We start from the raw sequence: 12,408 nt of genomic DNA on the forward strand, positions 1-12,408 counted from the left end.
ATGAGGAAAATCAAACAGAATTCAAATTCTAACATTGAGTATCATGTTTCACTGAACTCCATTCATAGTAACCTTCTGTTTTTTTTATTCAGTGAGTCAAATTTCTCCCACATCTTAAGAGAAAATGTTTTTTAACATGCCTTTTATATGGCACCTTGTCAAATGTTTCACGAAAATCCAAGTCCATATTCTTAGCCTCATTTATTTAAGCAATAACGTCTTCAAAGATATTTGATAGTCAGGCTAGAATTATTTGTCCAAGCTACAGAGAAACAATGTGATGGGTTTGACTTCTTTGCTACAGTAATTTTAATCAGTTTAGGTACATCTGTTAGACTGTGAAAATGTCCCAGAAGTGCTATTCATTTTTACAGTGTTACCTGTTATTTAGCTACTATATGGAAACTTGATGTTGAAGTATTGGTTTATATGCACAGAATTTTACAATCATTCAGTGGGAAAGTTAGTAACAATTCAGTTTAAAAATAAAAAAAAAACTTATTGGTATTTTCAATAATGTCAAATCCATTACTGTTAGTTGTTGCTTAATTTTTTCATACATTACTTGTGAGTTTTGTTGGGACCTTTGCAGAAATTTAGAAGTTTATTTTAATGCCCTCACTAGGATCAAATAAGTTGCCTGTAGGAGAAACATTTTGTGATTTCAAATATGTGTTGTGAAACTAAAAAAATATTTTTGCTTTAACTTCTTACATGATTTACTCAACATATAAAATTCTTATTCCTTCAGCCTGTTCATGATATATTCATAGTCTGGTAGTTTTTCAAAACTTATTTTGTGAACAAGATCATTTGAATAATACATTAATAAAAACAGTTCTGTGATTAATAGATTTGTGATAAACTCTGTTTCTGCTGCAGTAACTTCACATTGTAACTTGTTTCATTGTTGATTCTGAGATGCTGACTTGACACATCAAATGTTTTTAATTCTACTTTATTAACTAAATGGCTAATGTGTTTTTTTACATAGTTTAATTCACAGTGTGCAGAGCATACATTTTCATGATAGATGTCACAATGAAACTAACATATTTCCACCTTCAGACAGAAACAGTTTTTGTTCATTTTCTTCCAAATTTAAATATTTCAAAGTATTTTATCTTAAGAAGGTTTCATCATGGAAGTGGGTCTGACAGCAATGATATTCTAAATTTCATCACAAATTTACAGAATAACACTGAGATGAAAATATTTGGAAAGTATGCCTTTACAAAAATACTAGTATTTATTACAAAGATAAGTTATCTGTTGTTTTGATCATCTAAAGATGTTTGAAGACATGAAATTATTTTAGCAAAAATGTTATGAAGACATAAGAGACATAAGATCAGTTAAAAACAAAACCATTATGATAACGACCTACCTCTAAATGTTCCTGAGACGAGGTATTTATTATGAAACGTAAAGACAAATCACTTTATGGTCATCAAGTGAAAAAACCTGACAAGAATTAGATTCAAGTCCAGATTGTTCAAATTCAAATGAAAGCCATCATAACAGCCTGAAAATACTACCAAAGGAGTATTATTAGAACTACATGAAGTAGCATTAGTAGTGATACCTGGATTCATTATTGAGGTGGGTAACATTGTATCCATGGCAAAGATATGTAATCACCTCCCAAAACCAATGTTCACTCATTCCAATAATGGGAATGTATGTTTTCTATAATGTTTTATGTAACATGTTATGTTGAATTCAATATTGTTATACATTGTGAGCTCATGTAGAAATATGTGAGCATGTGAATTTATGAACTTAAGGTAGTATTATAATTTCTTGGCTCATTAATTTGACAGTGTTATAGAAGGGGACCATGCTTAAATAAGTGGTTAACTGCTTGCACACACACATTTTGATAGTGTCTAGCATTTTCAGACTGCTCAATGACTACTGTTCTGAATCTAAATCTGAACATGTGTTGTCATTTAAAAAGTATGCTGAATAAACCTATGGTTGCATATTTTTGTGAAAAATAAATTAAGTTTTAAGCATGGTTTATTGGAACAGTAAGTCTAGTCTCGGTCTTTTGAGTGTAGTAAATACTTTATATTAGTTGAATCTTTATCATTAAACAAACATTTTCTTTTTTGTTTGTGGAGGAATAGAGAAACAAATAGTTTTGATACATTTGTTCAAACTTTTTATTGGTGTGTGTAGGTTTAATTTCAAAATTCTAGTTTGTGATTGACAAAATGATATAATGATGATTTCAATATTGGATATGATAAGTGTAAGTTTTGAAAACCTACTTGTGTCTTGAAATTTAAGTAAGTTCAGAATTTCAAGACACAAATAGGTTTTCAAAACTTATGCTTATCACACTATTAGCATCCAATTATAATTATGTTTTTATAGTTACTTGGAAATTTGGAAGGTGATGCTACTAGACTAATTTGCTGTCACTTGAGATCCATGTTAACCAAACTATATTGCTTATAACAGAAATACTGTTTACTCTTGTTTCATATATTTTATACTATTTTAAAAATTTCATAGATGCATACTTAAAACACATCTTCATCTGAATTTTATTGGCTTAAAAATATATTTCAGTTAATTGTACTTGTTGAATTAAGAGTTAGTTGTTTTTTGTTTTTTTAAAGGATGAAATCCTTAAAGCAGCTGTTATGAAATATGGAAAAAATCAATGGTCACGGATTGCTTCGTTGCTTCACAGGAAGTCAGCAAAGCAGTGTAAAGCCAGATGGTACGTATAACAAACACACAAATACATATATGTGCAGGATTGGCTCAAAGAACCCATCACAAAATTTGGGGGGATAAATATTCTAAACATTTTTGAAAATGTCTAACAAGGAAGAAGAAAAGAGATATTTGTGGTAAAGGTTTCTTGATGACGAGAAACCCATTAAAAGTAAAATTGTATCCCAAGATGGTTGATATGGGTATTAAAACTTTTATTAAAATAAAGTAGTGAACAATGTTTCGACCTTCTTGGGTCATCTTCTTTGTTGACCTGAAATAACCTAAGAAGGCCAAAACATTGTTTTCTACTTTATTTTAATAAAAGTTTTAATACCTCCCATCTTCTGATAAAAGTTTGTGTAAATGTGTAGTTTATCACTTCTAAATACTGTAAACATATTTGAAAATTTCTAAAGAGCAAAGAGAAATTAGGTATTTGTGGTGAAAGGTTGTGGAAATGTAGGGTTTACTACTTCTAACAAAATTTCAGAATGCTTTTAAACCAATAAATAGACTAAGGTCTAGAGCAAAAAGTGGCATTTTGGCATGGAAATATTTGGTAAAAAAAAAAAAAAAGCTTTTACAAGTGTTCAGAATGCAGGATTTTGCATCTAATTTTTAGAAATTTTCTCATGGAAGGGCTTCACCATTTTACTGCTCACATACAATACTCTTCCCTTAATATAGGCCTCTTAATATGCTTTCAGCCCATTTAGAAACAAAGTTGTTAAAAACTCTGATCATTATGAGTTAAAGACATCCTCATATACATAAACACATGAAATAAATAGTTCAAGTTTTCATCTTACATCAGATTTACAATACTGTCTTTGTTTTGCCTCATTATGCTTGCATATGTTTGTTGACTTTGACCCCCATATTTCATCTCTATTGTTTAGGTTTTGTTCCTGTGTCATAAATTTATCATAATAGATTTATCTGTTAAACATTTGAAACTGTAGAGTTGGCAGTGTGTTACATTATGAGTAACCCTTTATTTTGTTTAATAGTAGATTTCATTTTTTGATATTTCAGAGATAATACTGCATAAAACCAAAATATTTATATAAAATCACTTACTGTGTGAAATGATTGTTATTGTTAAAGGTATGAAAACAACTTTTTGTAGTCATTGTATTCAAAAGATCATTTTGTGTGAATATCACCCTCATTGTTAGTGTTGAATAATTTGGGTTTTTCTTTTAATTATTGTTTCATTGAGACAGTAGTTAAATACTATCTTTTAATATTAAATTTTTCAGAAACCTTCCCATTCCTACTTTTATAATAAAGAATGTAGCATGCAAGTGGAAAACAAACTCAAGCTGATAAACTGTATCTGTACAGAAAGAAATTTTATGTTTTGAATAACAAAAAGAGTGATTGTAAAAGATAGGTGCTTTCTAACTATACAACTTGGAGTTTGAATAGTTCTAGATGTTTAGACGAGGCATTATGTTAACTTTCACCATAAGCAGAAGTAAATCATGTTGTAGTAAATAGATGTCATGTGATTAATGTAGATTAGTGTACGTCTATTGAAGTTTAATTTTACCTGGGTAATTAAATATTTAGAAGGTATATTACAACAAGTAGAAAATTTCCATAATAACAGATAATGCATTATGGTAAAGTAGGAAAAACAGAACCCAAAACTAGAAAATGATGATTTGTATACATCTGGCTTACATAACAGTTTTAATAATTCTTTGGAATAAATGCTTTTAATCTAATTTCACAACAACAGTATGTTTGTTTTTAATTTTGATATTTGTACCAAAATAAAAAGTTAATGTTTATAATGAATTGTAATCATATGTATGGTCTCAATCTTTGCCTAATGCAATCACCAGTTTGCTCCTGTAAAATATTTCCTTCAGGAGCTTGTGAAAACACTCATTATTAAATGAGTCTTAAATGTAACAAAGTTTGTTATTTAGTTTCCTAATGCTGTCAGTGTTTTTGTTTGTTTCAAGGTATGAGTGGTTGGATCCTAGCATTAAGAAAACTGAATGGACAAGAGAGGAAGAAGAGAAACTTCTTCACCTGGCAAAGTTGATGCCTACACAGTGGCGAACCATAGCTCCCATCATTGGACGTACAGCAGCTCAGTGTTTAGAACATTATGAGTACTTACTGTAAGTATCAGAGTGAATAAACAGTGTGTAACCACACTAAATCAAAAGTTGCCTCTTCTCTGGTATTGTGCATGCTATATTCTTTGTTAAAATATTGCATCTTTGATTTCAGAGAGTAATTATAATGGGTGTGTGAAGAAATAAAACAGTGTGTACTAGTTTTTTAACCATTTTGAAATTGTTATATTTACCTAATTACTTATTAATACAGTATTAATTATTAATGTTATATTTGTCTGTAAGATAATAGATGTGGTTTTCTGTAGTGATCAAGCACAAAAGAAAGATGAAGATGGAGAAATGGTTGATGATCCTCGCAAGCTGAAACCTGGAGAAATTGACCCTAACCCAGAAACAAAACCAGCCAGACCTGACCCAAAAGACATGGACGAAGATGGTAAATACATAATTAGAATTTCAGAGTATAGGATTTGTAAAATAAGAGAAGTAATTAGAGTATGTTGCACAAAATATGATTTACCTTGTAAATATATACCAGTTGTTTAGTTAGTTAATGAACAATATTATATTGTCATCACTGTTGCTACTAAGACTAAGTGATAACTGATGATTTTTTGGTGGATTAGAGATTTTGTGTTAAATCAGAAAACTTTAAGTGGTTTAGCAATAAATGCCAAATGCAAGTTCAGATAAATATTTTTGTGTGTGTTATGGAGTAGTATACGTGTAAGTAAGTCTACAAATAGATGTACAGTACACATAAAAAACACTGTTTTTTGGAGAGAGGCAAGAAAATGTGTGCCCATCTACATGACTGCTTGTACATAAGATGAGGACAATTTGATACAAGAATGATTTATTCCACTAAATTTATGTTTCCCTCTGTAGCTACATTCGATAGTGGAATGCCTTGAGCACTAACAGGATGTGAAAGTAGATGTATTTAATAGAATTACCTTTCTTGGTTTCTTTATTTTCAAGTGATAATTGTCATTCACCAAAGGCAAACCCTTTGTGTTGAGTGAACCTTTATTCTCATAATTGCACGGCAACAGATGATAATTGAGCAAGAGAAGGGTCAAAATTAGATTACTATTTAAACTCTCATAGTAGTGTGACACAATTATAATTTGCCAAGAATTATTGTCTGAAAAGTTCTAAAACTCAATTGGCTGATATGTAAGTTTTGTAATTTAAGTTAGTTTGGTTTGATCCTGAACAAACTATAATTTAGTTGTTCATCTCTCACTAAGCAAATGTTGAGAAGATAAGGAACAAAAAATATGTATTTTTGTAGCATATTAAACCATCGAGCTTAGACTATTTGATGTTTAAGAATCATGATGTATCGGTATTTGTATCTAAGTAAATTATATGTATCAACATTTAAATAGGGAATTTATTTATTGTACTCCTAGTTTCAGCAAGGCCCGGCATGGCTAGGTGGTTAAGGCACTTGACTCATAATCTGAGGGTCATGGGTTTGAATCCCTGTCACACCAAACATACTTGCCCTTTCAACCATGGGGGCATTATAATGTGACAGTCAATCTCACTATTCATTGGTAAAAGAGTAGCCCAAGAGTTTGCAGTGGATGGTGATGACTAGCTGCCTTCCCACTAGTCTTACACTGCTAAATTAGGGACGCAGATAGCCCTCATGCATCTTTGTACGAAATTCAAAACAAACTAAACCAAACCTAGTTTCAGCAATTTATTTTAACAAAGGAAGTGCATGAAGCTCTGAGAAAAGGACAGAAACTCACAGTATAAAATAAAATTGAACACAGTGAATTCAGTAAAGTTTATTTCATTCAACAAAATATAGAGCAGATTGATTTGTATAAATATAGAGCAGATTGATTTGTATAAACATAGAGCAGATTGATTTCTATCTTTTTAAACAGATCAGTTCAACTCCCTCATTAAAATAGTTGTTACTTTTATTAATTTCAAACAAATAAAATTAGAGTTTTTTGTTAGCATTAATATTCAGTGGAAATATTTGTTTTACATTATGTACGAATTACCAGTTTGGAGCATCAGTATGAAAATCATATCTGTGTGTGTGTAACATCAACATAAAATTTGCCTTCAAAACTACAATAATTAGATTTTATGGATAATAAATTATTTGTGCCATTTAAATGCAAGTTTTAGGTATTTTGGCAAATAATATAAAAGTGCTAGAATATCAGGCTTATATAAGAGCTAGGTTATTATTGGTTAGGTTTGTGTTGATAAATTTAATAAATTTTTGATAATGATTTCCTTGGACCATTATGACAACTCAATGTTTCTATCTAACCAATGCTTGTAACATTACCAGTTGTAACTGAAAGTCATTTGTGACATTGCTGAAAATATTGTTTGCCTCTTCAGTTTTATTCCTGTGTGTTCAGTGAAGTATCAACAGAAGGCCTATGTTATCAGCTTTGGCTTTAAGCAGAATATATTATGAAGTAACTAATGATTGAAGATTCAAATTCTGTATTGTGTCAACACCTAATAAAACTGACTCAGCCATAAAGTGTTCCAAATACAAAAGGGTTTGGGTGTATTCATAGCCTAGATAAGTTGGCATGTCAAAATTTTGTGACTGGCCAGGCCAAGTGGGGTAGTACTTTTTTGCATGTACTGTAAGTTGCATAAGTTGTAATCTTTTTTCAGTGAGCACTAAAAGGCTTGAAAGAGTTTAAGGTATTAAAAAGATGTGATGGAAACTTAATAGAATTGTAACTTTGAACTTTATATTGAGGGTAAAGTGGTGAAATCATGAAGTAAATAATTAACAAATCATGTATCTCATTAATTTAAAATAAAATACTAATCTTGTTTTTTTTTCAACTGAATATGACCTATTGTATCCAAAAACTCCAATATAAATAGAAGTCAAGAGTGTGTTAATATAATTTTTACCCTAAGTATAAATAATTCTCATTATATTATTACTGAGTACTATTTATTATTGGTATTTGTGTGTGTGTTTACTAATTGTGTATAAATACTTGTTAGTCCTACCAAAAGTAAAGAAAGTCAAAACCATACTGCTTATATCAATAGAAAGTGTAATAATTATAATATATAATTTGTTTGGACATAAAGTAACATTAAATTGTTTATCAAAGTTTCATTATGCTAGTGTGTTGAAAGAGAAAAATGTAAAGTGGATTTTAGTCATGTCTATTTGTACAATACCATGAAGAGTTCATGAAATAAATCTTTGTTATAATTAAATCAAAGAAACAATGTAGTTTTAAGTTAACAAACAAACTATAGATTTTCTCATTTAAGATAAATATTACTGTTATTCATGATTTTTAAGAGTTGGAAATGCTGTCTGAAGCTCGAGCTCGATTGGCTAATACCCAAGGCAAGAAAGCCAAGCGAAAAGCAAGAGAGAAACAGTTAGAAGAGGCACGGAGACTTGCTGCCCTTCAGAAGCGAAGGGAGTTAAAAATGGCTGGTATAGAACTTCCACCTCGCAAAAAGAAGAAAAAAGGAGTAGATTACAATACAGAAATTCCTTTTGAAAAGAAACCAGCAGCAGGTCTGTATGATACATCTGAAGAATCATATGACCCAGCCGAACATGATTATAGGAGACTGAGGTCTCAACATCTAGATGGAGAACTAAGAAGTGAAAAAGAAGAGGTGAAAAGCTGTTTCTCTGAATTTTATTGTTTAGATACAATACTAGTCTCTGTAACTTGTTTTTAGGAATATATAATGTGAAGTGTAAAAAAAAAAAACATGTTTAATTTATTACTTTTCCTTGATATTTAATTTTTATATTGTAGTAAGGCTAACACCTTCAGCATCCTGAACATGCTTTCTTGATGCCATGAAATGAAGCACAGAGTTAAGTTTCTAAGTATGCGAACTATGTGTGTGGGGAGGTTTGTTGCTATGTTCAAACCATCCACAATTTTTTTATGTTGTGTAATATCTTACTGTAAAGTAGACCCATTATGTATATGTATGTTTGTGTTAGTATCCACCACTCAGAATTGGCTGGCTCTGTTACTGTAATTTGTGGTATGGTCACTGGAAATTGTCTGACAATGTACAAAGGCTGGTTAGTTTTTATTTTATTTGCTCAAAAAAAAAAGAAAAAAAAACCTGAATTAGGATGTCTGTGATGTCAGGAGCCTCAAATATATGGGAATGTATACATGCAAAGCCCTGGTAAGGAATCCTAGGTGTAGATTGTTATGACCAGTGATATATTGAAATAAAACTTGAATGAACGACTGAAACAACATTACTTTTATATTTCTTTGCATCTTATGTTTATACATTAAATTCATATTATATATATGTTTAAAAAAAATTTAAAAACAATATGAATGCTTGAGCATATGTGGTAGCCATGCCACTGGACACATTTCCATTTTTTTATATACTTTTGGCTTTCTGTTTAAAGATAGAAGTACTTTATCAGTCAACTGTTATCTTTGACAAAACACTGTATGCAATTAGCAACCTAATGAGGTCATTAGGAACTTAATAAGAAAACAAACAGGAGAGGGAAGATTACCTAACATTGTCTTTTGTACAGTTTTTTGTTTCTTTGATGGGTACCCTCAGCTGGTAAAGAATAAATATCCTTGGAAGGTCTATACTGTACTATATAATTAGCTTCTTAATTGAGTCAGAACTGCTCAAGGTTTTGGTAAGATTATTATATGGATTTAAAAACAACAGATTTTTGTGGATGGGCACAATTCATGTTTGTTTTGTTGTATTACCAAGTTTTTGTTAAAGTTGGATCTCCATGGCCACTACTTTCCTTGATTGAATGTTTTAGATTAGGAAATTTTGTTTTTAAATGTATTTTGTTTAAATTGTTTGAATGTGAAAGCTGGTTATAAAATTACATTTTATTCTGAAGCTAATTAAATTTTTTTAAAGAGAGAGAGAAAAAAAGATAGACAGCGGCAGAAACAACGTAAAGAGAATGATGTACCTACGGCAATGTTTTCTGGAAACATGGAACCAGTGAAGAAACGGAGCAAGTTAATTCTACCAGATCCACAGATATCTGACATGGAATTAGAGCAGGTAAGGTAAACACACAATTAGTCTATGGTATATATCATCATTTTTTACAACTAAGAAATAAGATTTAAACTATTTAATGCATTTTAAGCACTTTTTAGTAATAAGCTGTTTTACTCTTTCTTTGAACTTTTAATGGAAAGTGTCTTCAAAAAACTATAATTTTTTTTCTTTGTAAAATTAGAATAGGTGTTTATAGACAATAATTTTTTAATAAAGTTTATTGGTGATTTTCTATAAACAAATGCCAAAGAAAACCACCATCAACAATTATTTGAAATTGTTAACACTACAGTTGCAAGGCTCAAAAACAAGGTAGTACTCGAAGCTGTCTTAATTTTTTGTAATTTATCATTTATTATTAAGATTTCAGTATGTGGTTTAATTTCATTCTTTTGTATTCTTCATCTGTTGCTATGCAGGTTGTAAAAGTTGGAAAAGCTAATGAAATAGCTAGAGAAATCATTGATGAAGGAGCAAACAAGGCTTCAGACACTTTGTTATCTGACTATGATATTACCCCTGGGATAACAAGTGTACGAACACCACGAACCCCAGCCTCAAGCAGGGAATCTATTCTACAGGTAGGGTAAAAAAATGGTTTATATAATATTTTGTTTTAACATACATTATCTTCAGTGCTATCAACAAACACTCACATGTGCTTATCTTTTACTTTTGGAAAGTTAGTGTTATAAATTTAACTCATTGAGTCATTTCATGATGGTCTTAACTTTTTAAAATATTAATGAACTGTTTTCTTGTAGTTTATCAGATTTGAGATGCTTGTTTCAAATTAAATCATTTGATGTTCAGTATGGAATAGATTAAGCATCTTCTTTTTTTCTTTAAGATTTATGTCTAAATTATCATTACTTGATAATCTACTGATTTCTTGTTGTGTTTTTAAATACAGTTGTTGTAGAATTTTGTCAACTAGTTGCTTTATGAGTTGTTTTTTTATGCTATAAAATAAAATTTGTAATTACTTTTACACAGAAGTAAATGTAATATGCAGTATTTTGTTTTGTTGTATCAAACAGTTTAATCGTATCCCTTTAGGAAGCCCAGAACATTATGGCATTGACAAATGTTGACACTCCACTGAAGGGTGGGCTGAATACACCTTTGCATGAGTCTGATTTTAGTGGAGCAACTCCCAAGACTCAACAAGCCCAAACACCCAATACCTTATATTCTACTCCTTTCAGAACACCAGGAAAAGGTTCAACAGCTGCAGGTTAGCCATTTTTATCGTTAAAAACAAAAAAAGCCAAAATGTAATAGGAAAACTTAATGTGTGTTTTTAATTTCTGAAGATAAGAGTATCCAAACGTTAGTTAGTTATTTTAAATGTCTGATTGAATTTTTTTTAAAAGATGTATAATTTTGATAGTTGCTTGGATCAGCTAATACCAATATTTAGTAGCAGTAAAGACCAGTTAACATCATGGCATAGTAAATACACAGGTATCAAACTCATGATCAGTTAGGACAAGGCTTAGTGGAAATCATAATTACAAAATATACTCACATCCTCTGACACTCTAGCTGTTACATGACTGCCAGGGTTTCTTTTTTTGTCCATCTGAGCATTGGTCTGATTTTTTTTTGTCACTTGCATCACTCTTTTATACCACACTTAATTACCTTTGGCTGAATGTATTGCATCACTCTCTACTTGCATCAATGTGCTCTTTGTCCTGGTACTATATATAGCCACCTCATTTAGATAATGTTACCACTTTTTGTAGTGGGTTTCTTTGTGTTATGATTGTTGGAAATAATTTGGATGTTTTTCATGTTATATGGTTGATTTTTATTTTAAAAAAATGTTTTGCAAGATGATATACAGCATGAATTTTCCTGGATTATTATTTCAAGCATGGAGAAAATTCAGGTCCCTCACATGCAGTGTCATTCAACAATTAGGAGTGGGGAGACACTCAGTTAAGACTGTCAGTGATCATATTTATAGTGATATGAAGACACGTAGTTGGTTCAATGGTGTGCCTCTGGGATGGGGGGGTTTGAAGGTGATTCTGGACATTCTGGAGAAACTTTAGAGTTGATTTTCCCTGTTTTATTTTTCCTTATTTTATTTTGTTGGCTTTTGATGAGGTCAATTTGGAATAAGGTGCCTCAAGCTCCTTTTCTTCAGTTGTCCATCCAATGTGTGATGTTTTGGGTCTTTCTCTAGTTGCTTTTGAGCCTTTGCCTTGATGGCTGAAAGGTCTTGGAACAAATAGTTTTCTCTCCATCCACTACCACTCTGGTACATGAAGGGAGAGCTATGTCTTGTCCACCAATGTGGTCAGAACTACATCATTTAGCCTACCACCACCAGCTGGAAGCATATTTTGGCTCTTAAAAAATACATCTGCTTCTGGAAATGTGGGATTCTAGAGTGGAATTTGTAGTTAACATAAATAGATCAGTGTCCCCTCGTAGGACAGCAGTAAGTCTATAGACTTACACTTTAAAATATAAAGTTCAATTTCTTGAAGTGGACACA

The 12,408-nt window shown here is 31.0% G+C and overlaps 1 protein-coding gene across 1 annotated transcript in view; it reads left to right on the plus strand.

Annotated features, from left to right (window-relative positions):
• Cdc5 (cell division cycle protein 21) overlaps positions 1-12,408 on the plus strand; it is a 29,339-nt gene that overhangs the window by 2,012 nt on the left and 14,919 nt on the right. The window contains exons 2-8 of the mRNA XM_076476644.1: positions 2,631-2,734; positions 4,710-4,871; positions 5,138-5,268; positions 8,158-8,486; positions 9,747-9,896; positions 10,316-10,477; positions 10,956-11,133. Of these exons, the coding sequence (XP_076332759.1) occupies positions 2,631-2,734; positions 4,710-4,871; positions 5,138-5,268; positions 8,158-8,486; positions 9,747-9,896; positions 10,316-10,477; positions 10,956-11,133 (1,216 nt within the window). The remainder of the gene's footprint in view (positions 1-2,630; positions 2,735-4,709; positions 4,872-5,137; positions 5,269-8,157; positions 8,487-9,746; positions 9,897-10,315; positions 10,478-10,955; positions 11,134-12,408) is intronic.

The sequence above is a fragment of the Tachypleus tridentatus genome, chromosome 13 (assembly GCF_004210375.1).
Source record: "Tachypleus tridentatus isolate NWPU-2018 chromosome 13, ASM421037v1, whole genome shotgun sequence".
Classification (NCBI taxonomy): Eukaryota; Metazoa; Arthropoda; class Merostomata; order Xiphosura; family Limulidae; genus Tachypleus; species Tachypleus tridentatus.